General features: G+C 57.7%; 1 protein-coding gene across 2 annotated transcripts; it reads right to left on the reverse strand.

The window, feature by feature from the left end:
- On the reverse strand, window positions 1-23,459 carry CLASRP (CLK4 associating serine/arginine rich protein). Of its 2 annotated transcripts, XM_065898685.1 has the most exons (21): window positions 23,217-23,459; window positions 22,301-22,428; window positions 15,195-15,292; window positions 14,517-14,618; window positions 14,209-14,288; window positions 11,970-12,054; window positions 10,656-10,804; window positions 9,754-9,850; window positions 8,673-8,751; window positions 8,515-8,588; window positions 7,215-7,256; window positions 6,090-6,305; window positions 5,687-5,974; window positions 4,011-4,274; window positions 3,652-3,691; window positions 3,293-3,353; window positions 2,994-3,052; window positions 2,847-2,893; window positions 1,052-1,134; window positions 431-455; window positions 1-145 (listed from the first exon to the last, which is right to left on the reverse strand). In XM_065898685.1, exons 2-21 carry the CDS (start codon window positions 22,397-22,399, stop codon window positions 103-105), a joined length of 2,031 nt encoding a protein of 676 aa, XP_065754757.1. In that variant the 5' UTR covers window positions 22,400-22,428; window positions 23,217-23,459; the 3' UTR covers window positions 1-102. The 2 variants fall into 2 exon arrangements, with proteins under 2 accessions (XP_065754757.1, XP_065754758.1); XM_065898686.1 differs by lacking the exons at window positions 14,517-14,618; window positions 23,217-23,459 and having other exon boundaries at window positions 14,209-14,275; window positions 15,266-15,292; window positions 22,301-22,399.
- Window positions 23,460-23,700: the final 241 nt, after the last annotated feature.

The raw sequence follows: 23,700 nt of genomic DNA on the forward strand, positions 1-23,700 counted from the left end.
TTAAATAATGTGTGATTTTATTCCATTAGAGATAAAATCAGCAGCATCACAGCTTGAGCCCTCGCCCCACCCCCTCATCCCTCTGCCCCGCCACGCTTCTGCCTAATGTCGGTAATGGGGGCTTCGGGATCTGGACCTCGAGCGCCTGGAGAGAGAGAGGGGGGAGAGAGAGGCCCCATGAGGGCTGGGCAGGAGGCAGGGAGCCCTGCTGTGTAGGCACGTGCGCACATACACCGACATGCTCGGGACCACTGGGGCTTCAGCGATGGGGACTTCAGCTGCAGAGAGGGATGTTCCCGAGGGGTGAGGCCAGGCCCTATGACTGGAGGGGACTGGAGGGGGCTGCGTCAGGACGGAGCAATCAGGGCTGGGACCTCGTGCCAAAGGGCAACTGTGATTTCCCAGGGAGCTGGGCCACCCTGCTTATTACCTTCGGGAAGAGCTGTATTCTCGACCTGGAAAGAAAGGATGGGTGAAAACAAAGTAAGTGCCCAGGACCAGGAGTGGGCTCCAGGGCTGGGCTTCCAGTGTCTCCAGCTAAGGCAACGCCGGCGCTTCCGGCGTGTCCGCTGCTGGACGCTACCTGTGCCCCTTGGCCCACACCCACGCGCTAAGAATGAGCTTTTCTTCCAATTCCTCTAAGTCCCTTGTGACTGAAGCAATCACCGTGTGTTGTGTGTGTGACTTAAAAGTTTTAATTTATAGAAGGCTGATGTGGAAAAAATGTACCATGGGTTTTTTGTTTTTTGTGGTTTTTTTTGCGGTACGCGGGCCTCTCGCTGTTGTAGCCTCTCCCGTTGCGGAGCACAGGCTCCGGACGCGCAGGCTCAGCGGCCATGGCTCACGGGCCCAGCAGCTCTGCGGCATGTGGGATCTTCCCAGACCGGGGCACGAACCCGTGTCCCCTGCATCGGCAGGCGGACTCTCAACCACTGCGCCACCAGGGAAGCCCTACCATGGTTTTTTTGTAACCCAGTTTGACTTCTCTTCTTTTAATGCCACAGAGCCTCCAGCCCGGCTCTCCAGACCAAGCGACCACGAGGACACTCACTGTAACGGGGGGAGGGCGAGCGGCTCTGCCGGCTGTACTGGCGTTCCCATTCTTCTCTCTCCTTCTCTCGGCGTTCCCGTTCCCTGCACGGGGAAGGGGAGGCAAACCAGGGGAAGGGGTGGGCATTCGGCTGGCGATAACACTGAACTGAACTCGATGGCTGGCTGGGTCCCTGTCAGGGCAGGTGCCACCGACAACCTAGTCCAGGTGGAAGAATAAGCCAAGGGGGCATGTCCTGCTCCTCTCCTCACTTGGAAATGAGGGCACTGAACTCGGAGAGGGGATACTTACTGGCTGGCAGAGCCAGCATCTGAATCCCAGTCTGCCTGGCGATGAAAGGCTTGCTGAAGGGCTGGAGAGTTCGATAATTTCCTGTCACACTCAGGGCACAGCCTCAGAACAAAGGGACTTACATGCTAAGTGCTTAACTGGTCTTTGTCAGAAGGACCAGGATTTGTAACCCCAAGGGCTACATTTACTGGGTGCCTTCGTGCCTGGCTCTGATCTCACGGAATCCTCCCCACCAGCCTAAGAGCTGGGACAAGTATTCCATCCCCATTCGGTAGATAAGCAAACTTAGGCTTATCTATAGGCCGAAGGCTCAGACAGGAGGAAGGCGCACAGCTGGTGGGTAGCAGAGGCAGGATCAGAACCCAGATCCGACTGACTTACAACGCTGAGTCCCTAGGCACTCTGCCCCTCCACCCCACGATGGAGCACATGGCAGCCCTGGAAGCCCAGCACGTGATGTGCCTGTAATAAACAACTAACAGCAGCAGCTGCAACCATCGAGCCTCCCCACATGCCGGGAACCACACACCAGGTGCCTTAGCGGGAGAACCCCATGGAGGTGGCTGCCTCGTTACGTCTATCTCATATAGTGAGTCCTGGCTCAGAGAGCTTAAAGTGCTTGTCCAAGGACCCACAGCAAGCGCAGGGTGGAACCAGAAACAACAGGTGACCCGACCCAGCGACTGACCAACTCTCCTCTCTGCCAACACCAAGCACTACGGCCTCCAGTTCTGCCCATGGGTACTGGGTGGGCTGAGACTTTACGGACACTAATCCCTGAGTAACCCTGTGCAGTTGGCACCAAGGTCTGTTCAGACTCTGGGCCAGTGCCCACCCCAGGGCCACACAGTCAGAGAGGCGGAGCTGGGAATGAACCCCGAGTCTGCCTGACCCAGGCTCTGAGCCACTCAGCTCTGCAGGGGAAGAGTCAAGGTGAGAACTGGAGCAGGATGGGAGAGGGGAGAGGCCCTGGCTCCCAGCGCGGGGCCGGCTTGCATTCAGCCGTTCCGTTCGGCAAACGTTTATCGAACACCAGTGTTCTAGGGGCAAAGCACACAGCAGGAACCCAGCAGCCACACGCGACTTCTTAACGGGGAAACGAACAAGAATGAGTGAAGGACACGGACAGTGCACACTGGGATACCAGGTGCAGATTAGTGCCATGAAGAAAAGCAGAGTGGGGCTGGAGGGTGTCGTGTTTTGGGGTGCTACTCCACAAAGGATGGTCAGGAAGGACCCCTGAGTTCAGCAAGGGAGGGAAGTGGGTGGGTATCTTGGGAACAGCAGGAAAGGTAACCCAAGCTGGAGGCTGGAGGAGCTGGGAGGAGGTCACAGTGGCCGAAGTAAGCTGGGGATGGGAAGGAGACTGGGGGACAACATGAAACCCAGGCGAGGGCTTTGATTATTTTCATCCACCCAGAGGGATCGGCCAGGGCTCTGGATCGGAGCAGGTGGTGGGGAACGCAGGGCAAGCCAGAGGCAGGTGGGAGGGAAGGGGTCTTACTTCATACGGATCTTGCGGGCCATGGCTCGAAGCTCGTCTTCCCGCTCCTACGGCAGAGATGGCAGGATGGCAGGATGGCAGGATGGCAGTGAGGGCGGGGCCGGGCCGGCACCCTTGTGAGCCCTGTGCCCTCACCCCAACCCGTACCTGGCGCTCATGCTCCTGCTGGATCATCTTCTCCTGAGCTGCCTTCTTATCCGCCTTGACTGTGGGGAGGGGGACACAGTGATGAGGGGTGCCCTCAAGCCCCCGCCCCCGAGATGCGGAAGCTGAGCTCAGAGAGGCCAACCAGACTGCCAAGGCCCTAAACGTGGTGGCCGCAGGGCAGGTGCACACCCACTCCTCCCCAAAGGGCCTCCTATCTGGCAAAGGGCAGGGCCTCCCCACGGCCAGGCCAGAAGGAGGAGGGGCAGGGGAGCCCTGCAGGGGCAGGTGGCGGGACATACACTGCCTGTTCAGTGCCTTCTGCATCCTCAGCTTCAGCTTCTCCTGTGGCGTCAGCTTGGGCTGGGGAGGGGGAGAAGAGGCAGGAGACCGGGTGGGTGTCCCGGAGCTTCCACAACCCACCTCATCCAAGAGCCTGGGACTTGCGGGGGCATGTGTGGAGGACGGGCAGGCTGTGGAGACTGGCCACGAGGGTCTGGGAGCCCCAGTGGACAGTTGAGGAGGGAAGGGAGGCACAGATCTCAATCCCCGGGGCTGGATCTCCCGGCCCACCCGGGCCCCCCTGCAGGCCCACCGGGCCCAGCTCTCGGGCACTGCTGCTGGCGGGAATTACACGGGCGAGTTCCAAATTCTTACTGACTTTGGCAGCTCCTGTCTCTTTACCAGCGGCAGGTTCGGTCCTGGGAGGAAGAAAAACCAGCTGCCACCTTCGACCTCACACGCCCTCAGCATTGCCCTCAGAGCAGACAGCCAAGGCCATGGGCCCCTAACACCCCTCAGGGAGAAACCAGGTCCCTCCTGAACCCTGCAGGACAGGGCCATGTCCCCCTCTGACCCCCGACCCAAGGCAAGGGCGTGACTCCTCAGAGCCCCTAAGGGCAGAGCTGTGGCCCCCTCAGACCTCCCAGGACAGGACCAAGTTCCTTCAAAAAGAGCACAGTGGAGTCACCCTGCTCACCCGAGCTCACAATCCCCTTCCCCCAGCCCTGCCCCACTCACTTTTTCAGCTTCTCGCCCACAGCGGGGGACGCTGCCGGCCTGCCCAGCTTCTCCCTTGGGGGCGACGGCGAGTGGCTGCGGCTGCGGCTGGGGCTGCGGCTGCGGCTCTGGCTGCGGCTGCGGCTCTGGCTGGGGCTGCGGCTGCGAGTCAGGCTGCGACTTCGGGACGGGCTGAGGGACCAGCTGCTGCGGCTGCGGCTACTGCTGTGGTGCCGGGGCCCCCGGCCGCCCCGCCTGTACCGGTCCCCTGAGCGGGAGCGGCTCCTGGGGGTGCGGTGAGGCAGGAGAGAGGCCGTGAGGCTCCAGGGACCCCAGGTGCGCAACGCCTCACCCAGGCACTGAATCTACGAGCCTCCTCCGAGGCCCTGGGGTCCTTGTGTCTCCACTCCTCTCCCGCTACTTTGCTCAGAAATCCTCCCTGGCCTCCCTCACTCTCTGAACAGAGACCGCCCTCTAGATACACCGGCCCTAAGATGGCTCTTCACTTCTCACTAGACACCCATTCACCCACTTCTCTGAGAGGTGACTTCTGGGAGGGCAGAACTTGGCTGGCAGCCCCCCCTTGTACGCTCACGGTCTCCTCACCTTGCCAGGTCCAGGGTCTCGCCACTAGTGGGGATGACCCCCCCGCCCCCCTGCAATACTGCAGCACAGACCCACAGGATCCAGTCTGGGGACGTGCAAGCCTCACCCTCTCTCTGCTCAGAACCCTCAGGCTGGCCTCAGAGATGTGACCAGGGTCCCCCTCTGACCCCAGTCTTTCTCCTGACATTGCCCTGTGTCAGGCTCCAGGGAACGACCCAGAAGCCAAACTAACGTCACACACTGATTCTGGTGGGACTGTCCTGGGTTTTTACAAAATTCAAATTTGTTGGCAATATTGAGAAAACAAGAGCTGTCCTTTAGAAATCCAACCCAACTTCTCTTGAAAAAGCAGAAGACTGAGCAACACCACGCCTGCCACTGAGTGGCCAACAAGCCCAGCAGATGGGACGTGTGCTCCCGGTTCACCGGGGCCCACGCAGCCCCTCTATTTTACCTGCTAGACCTTGTAGGTAGCTGACGTTGAGATCCACACAACAATAACACGGGTAATGACGCTGATGACAATAAAAGCACTCACCGAGTGCCAGGCCCTGTACTAAACACTTACATAGAATTCACTTGTCACAACTTCACGACCCAATGAAGGGGACACTGTGACTGTATCTCTTTTACAGATGCAGAAACAGGCCCTGAGAGTTCACTAGCAGGGCCAGAATCCATACCCAGCCAGGGGCTCCGCAGTCCATGCTCTCATCCACCAGGCCCCCTCCGGGAATAGGACCAGAGGGATGCTCCCATCCCTAGGTCACTTTCCTCCTGCCCCATGTGCAGTGCTTGCCTCACGCCCCGCCTTCTCTCAAAGGGCTGCCTTGACTCTCCGGCCCCTGCCCACGGAGTGCCCCAGTCCTAAGGGTCGCCAGCTGCAAACACCTGGGGACTTCCCGTGACAAGCGCAGCTCAGTCTCCCTCCCCACTGCATCCCTGAGAAGGGAGGCTGTGCTCCAGCCCCGGCACCACACCTGGAGTGAGCACATTCCCCCCCACCAATCCCAGGTCTCCCCTCCCAGAGCCTGGTCTCGCCGAAACGGGGCCCACGCCCAGCCCAGTCCCCACACCCCAGCCCCACGCACCTGCTTCTGCGCCGGGGCCCGTAACCGCCACGCCGGGCAGGCGAACGGGAGTAGCGGTGTCCGTCTCGAGAGCCCCCACCTGAGTGCCGCCGGCCGCGGCTGCGGGATCTCGAGTAGCGCCGAGAGCGGGAGCGGGAGCGCGACCAGGACCGGGAGCGGGAGCGTGCGTGGCGGCCAGAGCGGTAGGAGCCCCCGCCGCGGCGGGAGCGGGAGCTGGAGCTGGAGCGGGAGCGGGAGCTGGAGGTCCTCGAGGCGGAAGAGGAGGAGGAGGAGGTGGAGGAGCGGCGGCTGCAGGTGGGGCACGGAGGGCAGGTCAGCGCCGGCCCGGGCCGTGGCCCCCCGCCGTCCCGAGTCCCCCCCACGGCGGCCGGGGTGTAGGGCAGGCAGCGTGAGCGTTACCGACCGGGCGCTGGCATTACGTCCCGGTGCGGGGCCGCCTGGCTGGGGGGGCGCGGGAGGCTTCCCTGTGGCGGCCCCTGACGCAGCTGCTGCAGCTGCGGCTGCGGCTGCCTCCTCATCGCTGCCCCCAAAACTGGTGATGAACGTGATCTTCTCCTCTCGGCCTGGGGTCGGGGAGCGGGAGCGGGAGCGGGATTCGGAGCTGGATTCCGAGGGCGACCTACAGAGCAGGGGGCAGGAGGCTCGAACGCCAGGCTCCTGGAGCCTGCCCACCGGCTAACAGAAGCCACCACAGAGCAACAGAAATCAGAACAGCGGAGCCCCGAGCAACGGCAGCCACCGGCGCAACGAGCAGAGCCAACGGGCAGAAAGACACCAGCTGTGCAAGGATCGGATTCCTGACCACGGAAACCTTCTCAGAACCACCAGGAAAAGGAGGAACAGCAACCTGTACTATTAAAAAGGGATGAGCACGTCTGTAATGTAACAGGAAAAGATTTCCTCAACATAGATGTCAGGTCAGGTGGAAAGCAAGTTCTAAAGCATTAACTGTGATTTAACTCCATTTTTGTGAAAAAAAAAGTGTACCTTATCCCTCATGGCGCCCACGGGTTGAGCACTTACTGTGCCAGACTTTTCATCAAAAGGTGTACCTGCCTCATCTCACCTATCCTCCCAGGAGCCCCGAGGGGTCCCTCCCACACCATTCTGCAAAGGGGACTGGGGTCAGACCGAGGTCTGTCACCCTCAAAGCCTCTGTCCCAACCACTCCCACAACCAGGAGACACACGCGTGTGCAACCAGGCCCTTCTGTGCCTGTTATTTCTCACTGCTTATTTCCGGGGGTTCAGATCAAAGGGACTTGACTTCTAAGTCCTGCCTTCCTGCCACGTCTGGTCATTTTCCACACAAGACTACGTTACAGCTAAATGAGAAAAATTTTTAAGGTTCACGCTTAAAGGACAAAGAAATCAGGAAAGCAGGCTAACACTCTAGAAAACAAAAAATGATTCAGACCCCCAGAACACATTCTCCAGTCTGTGATCTCAGGGCAGCCTACAGGGTGGGCCCCCTGGCCCTCCTCAGCACCCCTGTCCTCCACGAGGACTGCTGGGCCTTGCGAACTCACCGCTTATAGGGGTCATAGGTGGGGCTGTCTCGGCGGGCGTAGCTGTGAAGAGAAGAACGGGCGGGACGGGTGGGGGGCTGGGGTTAGTGCGCACAGAAGTGAGGCCAACCCCCAACCTGGGCGCCCAAGGCCACACGCTGGGCACAGCGATGAGGGGGGCTGCTGGCCACGTTACGGGCCCTGATCCCTCCTCCTACTCACCTCACATCTGTCCGAAGCCCGAACCTCAGCCCTGACCCACAATGTGCCAGACCCACCCTGACCCTGAGCAACAAGGACTTCAGCAGCCTCCGACCTGGCTGGCCGCCGGACCCTAGACTAGAATCGACACTCCTCCCACTCCAAGTCCCTGGTTCTACTGGGTCCTGGCTTCCTACTGATGACGTTAAAACTAGCAGAGCTAACGCGTCTTAGAGGCACACTATACGCCAGGCACTAAGTGCTTTACTCAGTGAACTCAATCGCTCTTCCTACAACTCTCTGACGTGGGTACTGTGATTCTTCACACTTCACAGCTGAGGAAACAGGCCCAGAGAGGTGAAGTCACCTGCCCAGGGCCACACAGCTCATAAACGAAAAGAGCCAGGATTCCAACCCAGGCCACGTGGCCCTGAGTCCAAGCTTTTATGCACTACACTGACCTGCACCTCTACAACTCTTTAAGGAATATTTTCCAGACCGCACATCAAAGCCTGAACCCACAACAGGTCCCTTAAGCTTCACAGCAACCCTCAATGACTCCCATTAAACAGAGGAGATGTGTCAAAGAGCATGGGTTTGCCTGGAGCCCCAGGCTGGGCTCTCCACATCAGACTGCCGCATCCAAACCTGCCCGAGACCTCGCTGTGGGCACTGGCATAGCCCCTCTCCTGGGAGGTGATGGTGCCCCTTTTCCAAAAAGGAAACTGCAGCTCAAGAGAGAAAGTCACCTGCCCAAACTCTGACAGTGAGGAAGCGGCCAAGCAGCAGAACCAGGTCAGAGTCCAGGGCCAGGCCCGTGTCCCTTGACTCTGCTCTCAACCCTTCCAGCCACCCCATGCCACCTCGCCACTGGCTCTCAGGGAGCACGGCAAGCGTCCCGAGGCCAGCAGGGTGAGGGGAATGGCTGGTAGGGCAGGTGTCCACACGCCCCTCACAGCCACGCCTACTCCAAACTTTCCCTACTCACTGCCCTACTAGGAGGGAATTGCCTGCAAGCGGCGAGCTTGCCCCCAAGGTCTTCCTGAGCCCCGGCTCCTCCCCCAGAGCCCTGACAGACTGGTGCTGGCAGGGTGGGGACATGGGGCAGAACCCATCCTACCTGGGTGGGCTGATCTTGCGGCCCCTTAGCCGCTTCTCCCGGAACTCCCTCCGCTGGCGCCGGGAGCGACGGCCCTGGAGCAGGGTGGGTATGAGGCTGGTGAGGGTGTGCCGTCCATGAGGCACACACCTGCCCTACCACCCCGGCCCAGCCCTCACCGAGTACATGGCCTTCTCCTCCTCAAGGGCCTTGGCATGTTTGATGGCCTCTGCCTCCTCCTTGTCTTTCCGGAGCATCCTACAGAGGGGCACGAGGGGCACGATGGAGGAGGGGCCAGGCCACAGGCAGCGTCACTGCAGGAAGTGAGAAACCCCAAGCCATCCTGGGGGTCTCGCATTCATTTTGCACTGTTACTGCGCACCCACCGCATGCCAGGTGCTATTTCAGGGATCAGGGATTACTGAAAACAAACAAAAATCCCCACCCCCTTGGGCTACCATTCTGGGGAGAAGAGACACAATGACCAAGGTCACGTAACATGGTATGTTAGACGGTGAAAGCCTCGATGGGAAAGTAAATCTCGGAAGAGGGAAGGAAGTCCAGGGAACTGGTAGAGGCTGCTGCAGCCTTCAACAGGGAGGTTGGGGAAGCCACCCAGAGAAAAGTGACAGCTGATGAGAAACCTGGGAGAGTGAGCCGAGCAGGTGCTGACAGAGCCCACGGCACACTGAGCGGCCCCGAGGTCAGGCGGGGCCTCAGGCACCGAAGGGGTAAAGAGGCCATGGGGGCTGGCAGGGGTGCAGTGTGTGGGTAGAAGACCAGACAGGTGAGACTCTGTGGCCGTGGTGAGGAGGCTGGCTGCGCCTGAGGGAGGTGGGAGCCATGGAGGGTTCTGGGCAGAGGACGCTGTGTTCAGACTCGGGAGTACTCAGACTCCAGCTCAATACCCTGTCAGATGGGACCGGTCTATGTGACCCACACAGGTATGGCACAGGGCAGAGGCTCAACCAGCAACTGCGAGTGAATGATCCGGGGAGCGAAGCCTCTCCACTGGAGGGCGCTGTCCACCAGGCCCAGGAACCCGGGAGTTTCCAGGAGTCCGGTGGCCTCAGGTCATACAGCTGGGGGCAGCCTCCGCTTCGACAAGGCTGAAGCCAGTCACAAGTACCCACCCCATGAGCTCAGGAGCCTGTGTGTGATGCCCTGGCGCAGGGCCAGGCACACAACTGCTCGGGAAGAGGGGTAACAACATATGCCCGGTCCACAGGACGTGGAGAGGCGTCAGCCCGCCGGCCTCACCTGACGAAGTCGCCATCGGCCATGCCATAGGTCGTGGCCTGTTTGTTGAGATCTGCCACCTGCTCCTGGTTCAGTTCGTCCACGTCCACCTCCACGTCTACACCAAAAGAAAGGCTGTCAGGGACCAAAGCCGAGCGAGAAGAAGGGGAGAAGGGGCAGTGCCCCGGGAGTTGGGGGCGGGGGTGCCCACCAGACCGCAGGCCTCTGCAGGGAGGGAACGAGTCAGCTCATCTTGGCATCCCCGGGCTGGCGCAGGGCTTGGCCAGAGGCAAGCACAACAAAGGGTGGGTGGGGGCCGGGATGGGTGTGTGATGTGGAGGAAGTACACGGGGGAGTGAACGGGGGACGGACAGAGGGCGGCTGAAGATCTAGGTGGGCGGGAGGCAGGGGGTTCGGGTCACAGGCATTCAGAAGCCAGATGCTGGATGACTCAGTGGAAGGGGGACGGACACTTCACATATGTCTGAGTAAGTCTGAATAAACAGTGGGTGGGCTGAGTGAGAAAAGGTGAGAGGTGGAGGGAAGACAGGCATTTAGGTGGAGGTGGGTGGCAGCATGGGGGATGAGGCTCTATAACTGGAGGAACACTTGTTTTCCAGAAGAGAGAGAAAGAGAAGGGGAGGGAGAGACAGAAAGGCTGACACAAGCAAGGAGGACAGACTCAGAACCTAGGTGGGGACAATATCATAGAAGCAGAGTCCTAGAAACGAGGAAGGAGAGAGACACAGAAAGGGAGGCTGGACCAGGAGGACACGAGTGAGAAGGGAGGACAGCAGCGCCCTGGAGCAGGGGCGGGACAGGCGGGGCTCCTAAGCACGGGGGCACCCCACAGAGGGGGCGGGACGAGACACAAAAACGACGCCCAGGGACTGTGGGGGGGGAGGGCAGAGAGGGGACCCCACCGATGTCGGGGATGACCTCATCTTCGTCCGAGTTGCTCTCCTCCTCGGCCGGTGACTCCTCCTCCTCCGGCTTCTCTGCCACCTTCTCCACCTCGGCCACCGTGCTGTCCTCATAGGTGTAGCCAATGGAAGCCTTCTTCTCCGCCAGCCTGGGACAGGGGAGCCATGAGCCAGGGAGGTGCAGGGCGGGGGCAGAGACTATGGGCAGGATGCAGCCCAGGCCAAGCCTCGAGGGCCCGCACACCACACGACGCCCTCCCAAGTTCCAGGGCAGCTCGGCACCCTTGCCTGCAGACCCTCACTCACGCTTTCCCTCAGCCTAGAACCCTCTGTGGCCACCTCCCACCGGCTCTTCCCTCCTCCTCCAGCTCCAATGCACCATCCTCCAGAAAGTCCTCCCTCAGGCGGGGTCCAGCACCATCCTCAGATCCCCAGCCCCACTCCTACTGGATCTGTCTCCCCTGGCCCCAGACTGTGAGTCCTGCAAGGGCAGGCCCGAGTTATCCTGGGTAACAGCACGGCCCTGCTTGGTCCAGAACGGCACAGGGGCCTAGTGCACGTCTGCTGCTGAATTTAGCCCTGACGCCGTCCCAGTGCCAGCCTCGTCCTGAACGGGGCGGGGGGTGGGGGGGGGCTCAGGGATAAGGATGAGAGTCATCAAGAAGCTCCCACCACACCGTGAGAACTCTTCAGATGGAGGGAAGCAGTAAGCGCTGAGGATCGCAGTGGGGGAACTGCTCGGCAGCAGGTGGTAAGGAGGCAGGGCTCCAGGACCGCTGGGGAACAAGTGGAGCAGCGGCTGTCCTGGCGAAGGGGGGCCATTCCTCAAGGGACACAGCCTGGAGAGGTCCCTCTCCAGAGCGACATCAGCCGCTGCTGACCACAAGCTTCCTTCACGGTGGCAGAGGACAAGCACTTCACAAGCTCCGTCTCCTGCAGCCCTGGAAAGTCCAGGCAGGGGGCATGCCGCCAGCCCCCTCACAGGGGAGCCCGCCAAGGCTCGGAGGGAAGTCCTCACCGGCAGGATTCAAACCCAGGCCTGTCCAGCCCAGGGCCTGCTCTAACTCCCTGCTCTAACTCACATCCTACCATCCCACGGGTTGCAAACGCAGTGTAGAGGTTTGTCAGCAGACCCTTCCCGTCCAGCTGCTGCTTCCTCCTCTAAACATAGATCAATCGAGCGCCTACCCTGTGCCAACCACCAGCCCCGGCTCTGGGGAGCCCAAGGTGGACAGGATGGACGAGGCTGTGCCCTGTGGGGCTCACAGTCTGCCTGCCTCCCTCAAGCCCACGGTGCCCCAGACCCCGGCTCACTTCTTCTTCTCATCCTCACTGGGTCTCTGGAGGCCTCCGTACAACTCGTCAATGTAGATCTGGTACAGGCACTGCTCCTCTGAGACTGGGGCAAGGCAAGAGGCACGTGGGTCAGGGGGGGCTGGGGACACTGGGAATTCAGGGGGGACACAAGAACGGGGGGGGGGTCGGAGGGCAGGTGTGACCCAAGCACAGCCAGGGGCAGAGTCACGGATTCCCAGATAATCACACCGTGTGTGGTGAGGACACAGCATCTGCAGGAGGGCCCTGGTGACACCACTGACTCGCCATGCAACCCTGATCAAGGAACGGAGCCACTCCGTGCCTCAGTCTCCTTTTCTGTCAAATGGGATCACTGGCAGAATGAGCGCGTTGTATTTTGGCGCTGCTACTTTTACCACTGTTGGGAAGGTCTTCAGCTGGACCCTTCAGAACGACAAAGCTATCCTGAGCACTGGACGTCAGTCACCTGGACCCCATGGGCCACTCCACTCTGTGCCTCTGTGGGCCAGTTTAAATTAAGCGCGGTTACTCTGGGCTCTCGTTCATCCACAACACGCAACTCGAGGAGCTCAGCAATGTACAGGAGCCTCCCCGGGTCTTCCTGCAGTGAGACACGCCCGAATCCCGGCGGGACCCTGGCCTTGCCTCGGTGGGCCTCAGCTCTTCTATCTGTAAAGCGAGGTGCGTGGGCCGGGCGGGCCCAGGCGGGCCATGGTACAGCCCTCCCCGCAGCCTCTGCGGTTCTGCTGGTAGGTCCACAAAGCCCCGCTGACCTGCCTCACGTGAGCTCCAGCCACGCCAGCCCTCCCTGTCCCCCAAGGCCACCCGCCCCCTTCCCCCACAGGGCTGTCCTCGTGGCCCGGAGTCCAGCGGCCTCTCCTCACTGGGGAAATCTTGCCCACCCTTCCCTGAGCCAGCCTTGGCCAAGCACCTCAGAACAGCACACATCTGTCGTGACGGCGCCTTAGCTGTGACTACCACCTGCTTTCATGATTACGTGGCTCCCCCACTAGACCCCTGCTCCCAGAAGAGTGCCTGACGCACCACAGGTGCTCAGGAACTGCGGGAATGAATGAATGAATAGAGTCAGAACTGAGGGAAACCCTGGCTCCATCACCAAGAATCTATGTAGCCTGGGGGGAAGGCAAAAACAACACCGGCATCAATGATGACGCATTCCCCGATTCTAAGGCCTCAGTGATTGCCAAAATTTGACAATCTCTGATTTTAGAGATGCTAAAACACCTATTTTAGAAACAAATACGGGGACAGTGAACCCACTGGGAGGGCTGACTGCCAGGCGCGGTGCGGGGCCTTATGCACTCCTCACCGAGCCCTCACAACCACCCCAAGGGACAGAATCCACCTTTATCCCCCTTCTCCAGGAGACCGACACTGGCCAGGCTAAGGGACGAGTGTGTGGCCCTTAATCTCACAGGGAGGTCCTGGGAGTGTGGGGGGGGGGGGGTCTCAAAGTCCTTCTCAGGAGGCGAGCTGAAGTTCAGAGCTGTCCAGCAGGAGGCAGCAGTGGTTAAGGGCAGGGTGAGAACCCCAATTCCTTGGACGTGGTGTCCCCCCCAACCACTGAGCCTCGATATCCTCATCTGTAAAAGGGGGGCACCACCCCTACCTTGCTGGGAGGTTATGCAGATGTACTGAGGTAACAGAGACAAAAAACTCTAAGTTTGTCAGGGTCTGAACCACCACAAGCCCAGAGAGGGGAAAAGTCTCTAAACCTGTTTTCTCATTTGTGAAGTGTTAACGGTGATGGCTTGGGAAAAGAACACTGGACATATATGAACGCTTGGCAAACTGCCAAACTGTCTAAATATTCATTTAAAACAAGGACAAATTTCCTTTCCAGAGCTAACATTCTGACCCATGCAGGTGGGGGAAATACACAGAGGAAAATAATGCATTCTTGCTATTTTCACCAATTTTTCAGGAAAAAAGGCCACAGAGTTAGAGGGCATGGGATGTGGAAGTGACTGTGGTAGGACCATCTAGTTCACCAGACATCTCCTGTACCAATTCCAGAGACAGAGGGCCCCAAGAGAGAAAGGGATGTGAACAGAGCGGGTCCATGACAGAGCTGGGACCAAAACCCAAGGCCCCTTAGTAGAAAGGCCTGGGATAACTTTTCTTGCCAACCTTGTCGAGGTCTTCCAGTCTCCAGGGACACCCTCCGCCCCTCCCGCCAAAAAACCCCACTCCCCCGCCGCCCCAGGTCACTTACTGCCAGCAAAGTCGTTCTGTACCAGGCCTCGGTAGCGCTCGTAGTTACATTTCCGCTCGTCCGACTCCTGTTCTGGGGAGCTTTGGGGGAGGCCAAGGTCTTGAGACCACAGGGAGAGGGTAGATCCCCATCCCAAGCCAGCAGGAAGGGGGATGAGGGGCCTGGCTCAGTCTGACGGGCGGGGGGGCCTCCCCACGTGCACACCTCCTTCCTTCCCAGGATGGTGACAGGCAGGCCAGGGCTCAGGAAAGAAGAGGTGCTGCTGGGTAGGACTCCCTGCCTGGCAACCCCTGGGGGAGGCAGCTTACATGGTGGTGAGCAGAGGTGGGGTGTAGTCAGGGATGTGGTCCAGGTGGGCACGGACATCGAAGCGGTCAATCATGTTGTTGGTGTCCCCCTGCCAGGGCATCCTGAAGTGGGGAGCAGGGGAGCAAGGAGCCTAGGGTCCCCATTGCCCAGGACACAAAGTACCTGCTCCCTGCCACCTCACGCTTGGGAGTCTGGCCCCCAACCCCTCTGATCCCCATGCCAGCCCCACCCTCACCCCCCACCGCTCAGTCCCTTATGCCACCAACCCCCGCCCCCCACCAAATCTACATTCAGGCTCCTGACAAGAATAGGGCCCTGGGGAAACTGGGGCCCTGTTTTTCAGAACCAAGCAAGAGTGGAGAACTCGAACCAGGTCCTAGTAGCCACCTTTATAAGCCCAGTCACCCCAAAACACCCCCTCTGGCAACCTACTCTCTGCTGCATCTGGGCCTCTGGCCCCGGCCCCACTCATTCCCCTCTGAGGCCTCCTCCAACCACTACACCACGGGGCCTTTATCCCAACCGCTGCCGTACAGCCTTAGCTAGTGACCTTCACCTTCCCATGCAGGCCAAAGCTTCTCTCCCTCAGGCTCCGAAGGTCTGTGTCCTACCCCAGGTCCCTTTGGCCCTCCAACCCTCAGTCACAGACACTACCCTACCCCCAGACTCAGTCTTACATGTTAACGGGGCTCTCGGCGGCCAGGGCAACTGCAGAATCCAGGTGCACCTTGCAAGCTCGACCATGCACCTGCAGGAACTGGGCTGGGTCCTTCTTCTGCAGGGAAGGACAAGATGGAGGTCACCACCCAACGGAGCCCCAAACCCTGCCACTCCCACACAACCAAGTTAGCAGCAGGCTCACCTCTGATGCCAAGAGGCCCTACTTCAGAGGTAAAAGAACCTACACAAGGCTGGCAGCACTAACGGGGGCCACCTAACCCCTGGAGACAGGGGAAGGGTTTCCTCTCGAGGTGGTAGCAAGAGGCTCTGAGCTCTGGCCCCACCTTCTACACAGCCAGTGTAGACCCACCTCCCTAAAATACTTCCCCCAACTCTTCACCCCACCCCCACCCCAAGGCCACTCATTCAGAGGCAGGTGTGAGCACTTTGGCCAGGACCAGCCTCTAAGACACCAGGACTGCATAAGCTCATGAAAAGACAATCGATGTCACTATTCACCAGAAACACAGCAATCAGAACTACAAGACACCACCTCACACTAAGATGGCTGAAGTTGAAAGGACACACGATAGCAAGTAATATTGACAAGAGTATGCAGAAATAAGGTTCTTCAAAAGGTTAGACAAAGAACTGCCGTATGACACCCAGCAATTCCACTCCTAGGTATATACCTGAAAAAACGAAAAACAGATACTCAAATACTTGTACACAAAAGTTCACAGCAGCACTATGCACAACAGCCAAACAGTGGAAACAATCCAAATGTCCATCAATGCAAGACAGATAAACAAAACATGGCATATCCAGACAATGCAATATTGTTTGGAAGTAAAAAGGAATGGAGTACTGATCTACACTACCACACGATGAGCCCTGAAAACATTACACTAAGCGAAACAAGTCAGTCACAAAAGGCCACACATTGTATGATTCCATTTATGTGAAATGTGCAAAACAGGCGAATCCACAGAGACAGAATGTAGACTGGTGGCTACCCAAAGCTGCGGGGCGCGGGGAACTGACTGCTAATGGGTATGGGACTTCTTTTGGGGGTTATGAAAATTTTCTAAAATTACATTGTGGAAATGGTTGCACAACCCTGTGAACATACTGAAAACCACTGAATTGTACAGTATGTGAATTATATCTCAATAAAGCTGTTTTAAAGAAAAAAGGTACCTAGATGGAGAATGGCCCCTGAGCCGCTCCCACCACCTGATGTTACACCTTACACTCGCTTATCGCCTCAGGCCTGAGGCCTCCTGTGGGGAGCCACGATTCCAAGTCACCAGAACTGCATCAGGAAAGGATAAAATCTAGCCGCAGCAGCTCCCACCACTGAGCTTCCCGAGCGCCGGGCCCTGGCTGAGCTGCAGCCCCTGCCACGTCAGAGGAACACACAGGAGCCACGAGCCGGGCTGCTGGTGCTCCCCACTAAACCCTGGCCAAGCTCCCAGCACCACCGCCCCAGAGCCCAACCACTTCCCATCCCGCCTCCCCCCTCCCCCGCAGCGCTGCCACCTTCCCCGACCACTCGGCGGCCTCCTGGCCTCCTCCCCGCTCCCTGCTACCACCCTTGCCCTCTGCAGCCCATTTTCCGCGAGGCAGCCTGAGGGGCTCTGCTAAAACCTATCAGGCCACGTCCGCCTGCTCAGAGCCTCGCCGCTCCGCTCCGGCTTGGCCCTCTCTGACTTCTCTCTCCCGCCTCTGCTCCAGGCGGCCGGCCTCCAGGCCACAGCACACATTCCCCATCTCCTTCTAGCCGCCTTCCTTGTCAGCTCTGCCTAAACAGCTCCCCCGCAACCCGACTGACTCTAGCTCCTTAACCGCACCGTCTGCTTCGGAGCACCGCCCCTCACGGGTCACCTGTCTCCCACACTAGACCGCAGCTTCCACGACGCAGGACCTGTCTTGCTCACTGTTGTATCCCCAGCGCCTAGAGCAGGGCCCGGCCCACAGCAGGCGCTCAGGAACACTGACGGAAGGAAAGAGAACGAACCCTCACCGACAGTCGAGGAGGCCGAGCCCCTGCAGGAGAAAACCGTCAGCACCAAGCTCCCGAGCGCCTGCACTTCCCGCTCTGCCTCCACCTCCCGCCCCAACCGCCAGGCGGCAGGCGAGCAGGAGCTGAGGAGGACGCTCCCCAGTGACCACAGCTGCTACGGGGCTACCACCTGTCCTGCGCTCACTAGGCGCCAGGCCGTTCTCCCTCTCCTCTCACATGTGAAGACGCTGAGGGTGGGCTACACCCGAGCCCACGGAGTCCAGCGGGGTGGCGCTGCTGGAATCCAACTCCTCATCCCGCACCTCCCCTGCCTCCCTCAGTCCCTCACCTTGGGCCACGCAGCGCCCTCGGCCCGTGACCGCCCCAGCCAGGTCTAAGGCCAAGAGCCCCTCGTGTTCTGAGGCTGCGCCAGGCCAAATGCCCAGCTCCCACAGCCAAGACTCACGTGGGACACTGTGTGCAGGATGGACTTCGGCCTGTGGCGTGAAGCCACTGGCAGTGCCAGCACCACAACAAGGAAAATAGCATAGGGCGGGGAGTAAAAACCTGGGTCCATGGACTGGCTCTGTTGGGAGCATCTGGAAAAGTCAAGGAACCGTACTCAAAGCCAGGAGTTGGGGACTTCCCTGGTGGTCCAGTGGTTGGGATTCCATGCTCCCAATGCAGGGGGCCCAGGTTTGATCCCTGGTCGGGGAACTAGATCCTGCATGTATGCCACAACTAAGATCCCGTGTGCTGCAACTAAAGAGCCAGTGCAGCCAAATAAATAAATATTAAAATAATAATAGTAATAATAAAAATAAAAGCCTGGCGCTGAACTAAGTGCTTTATGTACGTCTCAAACTTCTCAGTCATGGGAGAGAGGTGCTACTCTTACCCCCATGTCCCATGAGGAAACTGGAGCTCAGAGTGGGGAGGCTCACTTGCTCTCGATCACACCAGCCATAAACAAAACTAGGATCTGAGCCTAAATGGTCCTGACTCCAAAATCCACTCCTTTTTTTTTTTAAGTGAAAGGTACAATAGCGTTAATTATATGCACCTTGCTCTGCACCGGATCTCTAGAACGTTTCCAGCTTACAAAACCGAAACTCTATACCCAATGAACAACTACTCCCCTTTTCCCCTCCCGCAGCTCCTGGCAACAACCATTTTCTGTTTCTAAGGTCCTGACTGCTTCTAAGACCTCATACACGTGGAATTTTGCAGTGTTTGTCTTTTTGTGACTGGCTCATTTCACTAGACATAATGTCCTCAAGGTGCCTCCACGCAGTAGCATGTGACAAGATTTCCTTTCTTTCTAAGGCTGAATAATATTCCACTGTATGTATGGACCACTTTTCTTTACCCATTCATCAGCTGATGGACATTTAGGTCGTTTCCACATCTTGGGTATGGTGAATCATACTCCAACGAACATGTACAAATATTTCTTCAAGACCCAAAATCTATTCTTAACCAATGGATCATTACATCTCCAGGATCAGAGGGGGTCAGAGGAGTTCATGGAGTCAACTGTTAAACAGGCACCGACTCCAGGTGCAGGCGTTGCGCTAGGGCCATGGCACTGACTGAGACAGCCAGCCTGGCCCTCAGGGCTCACAGTCCAGTGTGGGGGACAGACCCATTCCCTACAGTGACGACCTAGAGTGGGCAGCGCTGGGATAGGGGAGCCAGGTGATGCGTCATTTAGCCGGCCCTCCTGGAGAAGGAGATGCCGGAGCTGAGATGTTTTATTTCCCACTTTCACATCAACAGAGAATTGTTTCTTTATCCAAACCGCTGATCAGAAGAAAGCTGACAAGGACAGGAGAAATGACAGAACTAGGGTCAGCTAGGGAGAGAGAGCAGGCACCAAGGACAGATCAGCAGAGAAACCGGCTGCCTAGACACACCTGCCCGGCCCATCACAGCTGACCTCGGCTTCCTCAGCACTCGCCTCAGCCGCCTCTCTAGGCCCAAGAGCAAGATGAGAGACCCGTGTGACAGCCCCATCCCCTCCTCAAAGCAGCTATCATCCACAGCTTGGTGGCCGTGATCTGAATGCCGATCACGTTCACGTACGGGGACAATGGTTGCTTGTACAGGCCTGCACCACAAAGCACCCCACAGACACTGTTGTATTCTTGAAGCTCTTCCCTGTCACCCTGTCATCACCACTGTCCCAAGGGGGAAAACAGAGCTCAGGGAGCTCCCCAGCTACAAGAACAAGATCACGGAGTCCCAGGCCTTCTAAGTGGCCCAATTCCAGCCTTTTTTCCTCCACACCATCCATCAACCTGGATGCTATTCCAGCTCTACTTGGTAATAACAACAACCTCAGAACCAACAAAGCCGGCATTTACTGAGCAAGTTACCCTGGGCAGGCCTGCCCTCAGTGGTCTCTGTGCCCAATTTCACTACACTCCAACAGCCCGGGAGAGAGGTGTCCTTGTCCCCACCATTTGTGGCAGACCATGAGTTGGCAACCAACATCCATTGCCCCTTCCTCGATAGTAATAAGACTCCTAACTGGCACTAGGCCACCCAGAATACAGTCTATGCCTCTTAACCTTCCTGACAGCTGTATGTGACCATGGGGTTACTTGCCGGCCAGGGGGATATGAGTGGACATACCATGTGCAAACATCTAGAGACTTTCTTAACTGGCATGAGCCCCCTGGCCTCTTTTCCCTCCCTTCTTCTTCCCCGCTGGATGTAATGAAAACATGATGGCTAGAGCTTGAGCAGCCCTCTTAGACCTTAAGACAACACTGGGAAGAGAAGCCATGCATGGCTGAACAACAAAACGGTCCCTGAGCAGAAATGGCCACCTCTGCGCTTTTATGTGAAAAGGAAATAAACTTCTATCTTGTCTAAGCCATTGAGGCTTTAGGTCTCCGTTATTCACAGCCAAACGTGATTTTATAGGATACATCATTTCACATGCAGAAGAGGAAACCAGGCTCAGGGATACAGTCACTTGCCCGGGCCACATGGTATGTAAGTGGAATAGCTGGAATTGGAACCCAGAGCCCTGTGACTCCAAACTCTTAAGGACCTGGTATGGTTTGGTATTTTGCCTCCCGGCCGTGTCACCTTGGACAAGCTGCTGCACCTTTCTGAACTTCTATTTCTGCAGCAGAAAGCCCAGGTGAAGAGCTAAGAGAGGTCCAGGGTCAGAGAGTCTGGGTTAGAATGCCAGCTCTGCCCTCTTGCTATATGATCTAGGCCATGACTCTCTGAGCCTCAGTTTGCTCATCTGTGAAATGGAATCAATAAAAAGCAAACCACCTCCCAGGCTGGGGGTGACAATGTGACGAAGTGGAGACGCATCAAGTGCTCAGCACAGTGGATAACACATAAATGCTCAACAGAATTAGCCATTATTATCAGCATCACCTTTAACACAGGGATCAATGCCAATCTCTCAGGCCTGCTGAAAGGACTAGAAAGAATGTGCCGAAGTAGCAGGCACAGGGTCTGGCACACCACGAACCCTTAATAAATGGCAGCTATTCACTCCTGAGCACTGACTGTGTTCTTGGTCCACTGCTGGGGCCTCACCAATAAGCAACACGGACCCAAACCCCTGCCCTTGTGGTCACGTTATAGTTATTCTGACACCACTGGAGAGGGGCTCTCTCTACAGCCCAGTGGCTCCCTCCCGGGTGACAGAAGGCAACTGAGGCGCTCTCAAAGACTCCTCTCCTAGGGTAACAGCAGCCTCTGTCTCATGGGTGACTGTGGGGATTCAAAAAAATCACGCATCTAAAGCTCTTTTCAGAGCCTGGTGCCTGCGAAGGACCAATTAAAATGGTAACTGCTATGTTTTATTCATCTGTTCTTTTAAACCACATTGGGCTCAAGCTTGGAATGCAAACATGACCCAAATACACCTAGTCCCCAATGCTACAGAGCTGGACATGTGTGCTAAATTCCACAAAGGGGAACGACAGGGAGCTATGACGGCTGAGTATGGAGGATGAGGAAAGACTTCCCTGAGGATTGAGATCTGACAGATGAGCAGCAGTTAATCGAGTAATAGGAAAAGCTCATGCAAAGGCCCTGTGGCTGGAGAGGGCTATATAATTTGGGGAGGTAAAATGGTAACTCTTTATACATCTTTTTTTTTTGTTAGAAAAAGTAGCCTAGATATTGAGGACGCCAGATGGCGTGAGCAAAGGAACAAGGCAGAAAGCAGAGTGACAAGAGTCTGGAGCGGGTGGTAAAAGCCAGAACATGTAGGGTCTCAAAGGCTGGGTTGAGGAGCCCGGCACTAGGGAGTCACAGATAAGTTCTGAGCAAGGGAGGGACAGGGTCAGCTTTGTGCTTTAGAAAGACCTCTCTGGCCCCTCCACCCCGGAGGGTGGATTAGAGGCGGCAGGACTGGAGGCCAGGAGACAAGGGAGGAGGCTGAGGCAGTGATGCGATGGTAAATGAAAACGTCTATAACAAATACCATCTAACAGGAGAACTGAACCTAGTACGCAAATGCCATTTCAAGCTGGGGTCTCAAGAGCAAGTAACAGTTAAATAGGTGAGAGGATGCATTACAGGTTCAATCCCTGTGGTGGCAGAGACGGAAAAAAGGCCAACGGAGCTACCTAAGGATGAAGCTGAGAGGCCAGACCACAAGGGCCTTTTACATCACAAGATGCAGTGCACTCTTCTCTCCAAAAGCAACTGAAGCATCAAAGCATCAAAGAGGGGAGGGAAATGGTCAGACTTGACTTAGTGAACGATGATGGCACTCCTTCGGGGTGCCAAATTCAACCTCAAGAATGCTGAGCTCTTCTGGGCACTGCGGATACAGCAATAAGCAGGACAGACACCACTCGGAGGTGGCCAATCTTATGTCTGGACTGCTCTGAGTGTTACAAAGACTTTCCTCCTTCCTACTGACCCCAGCTCTGTACTGAGTCCAAACCAAACAGCACAGTATACTACAATAAACAGAATGCCTCAAGTTTTTACCAATGATTACGCTCAAAACATGGACATTCTCTTGAGGAAACTGGGCTCTAACATTAGCGCATTTCCAAGCCCAAATCGTACCAGGAGGACCAGGGCCCCACCCTCCAGCAGAGCTCCCAGCCCAGATTAAAGGTTACTCACGATCTTTTCATAGTACTCCCGCCGCCGCTCTGCCCTCTTTTTGTAGTCGACCATCATACCTCGAAGCTTCCGCTCATGTTTCCGAGCCTCGTGCCACATCGTGGTGAGGCCAGGCCTGGGGCCTCAACCTGAGGGATAAGGAGAGGGGTGTCAGACGGGCTTTAAAAACCACATAGGCAGAATCTATGTCATCTAACAAGTTGGTGAGAGTTGATCCCGAACAGCAGCTTCAGGGAGGGGAAGTGAGGCTATTGGAACCATGCTCCAGATGCTCAGGTGTATCCCAGACAACTCTGATCCAGTACCCTGGGCATTCTGAAACCGCCCCCTCGGGTGATTCTGGAGTGAGCATCCCTGGGAAAGGGGTATCCTGTGTTCAAGGAGCCAGAATCAAGGATGAAAGGTTCGGGAATGGAAGGAGCGAGTGTTGGAAGCAAGGTCTGGAGACACCTGGAGCAGCTGGGGCTGGAGCTCAAGGGAGGGGAAAGAGCTGAAAGGGCTCCCACCAGGGGGCATCTGTGGGTGTGCGTATGGGTAGCAGGGGTCCGGAGATGAAGGCAAGTGGACGAAGAGGAGAAAGATTTTACGGGAACAGAGTAGTGGCTTGGAGGTAGGGGTCGAGGGCAGGTGAAGGGCGCGGACGGAAGACGTCGACCCTTGGGGGAGGAGGGGGAGCATGGGAGAGTGCTGTTAAGGAGAGACCAGAGCGCGGCTTAAGTCTAAAGACGGAATCTAAATTGGGGGAGGGAGGGTAGGGTAGAGACTGAGGGAAGCGGAACGGGCAGACAGGACGGGGTGGGTTGAGCTTCGGGGCGAGGCTGGAGGACAGAGGCAGAGCCCGATGGTTTGGACAGGGCCGAGCACGGGGTCTGGGCCTGAGGGTTCGGGTTAAGTTTTTTTGACAAGAGGAAGGGACCTGTGGCAAGCGGCGGGGTCCGACGCGGCGAGTTCGGCCCGACGGCGGGGGCAGGGCGCGGCCTCAGGCCCGGCAGGCCGAGGGGGTGCGGAGCGGTCGGCCCTCGAGGCCGGGGCCGAGCGAAGGCTCACAACAGACCGGGGAGAGGTCGAGGCAAGGACGAAGCTGGGCTGACGTCCGCCCGAAGCCAGGAGGTCACGGCCAGCAGCCTGCACTCGGCAGCTCGCCGCCGCCTCCCACTGCTGCGCTCGCGCGCGGCCCGCACCGGAAGCGGAAGTGGGAGGCTGAGTGAAGGGGGGCGGAGCCTGGCGGACGGTGCTTCCGCTCACGCGAGGGGCGGGGCCTATATTCGGGCGAGGAGGGAGGGGCGGGGCTTGAAGGAGATAAGTGGTGTGTCGGGAGATCCTGGAGACTCTGTACGTAAGGGCCGCGGGTGTTTCTCAAGCGGAGAAGAGAAGAGACCCCACAAGGCTCAAAATCTCAT

Source organism: Phocoena phocoena, chromosome 20, assembly GCF_963924675.1.
Source record: "Phocoena phocoena chromosome 20, mPhoPho1.1, whole genome shotgun sequence".
NCBI lineage: Eukaryota > Metazoa > Chordata > Mammalia > Artiodactyla > Phocoenidae > Phocoena > Phocoena phocoena.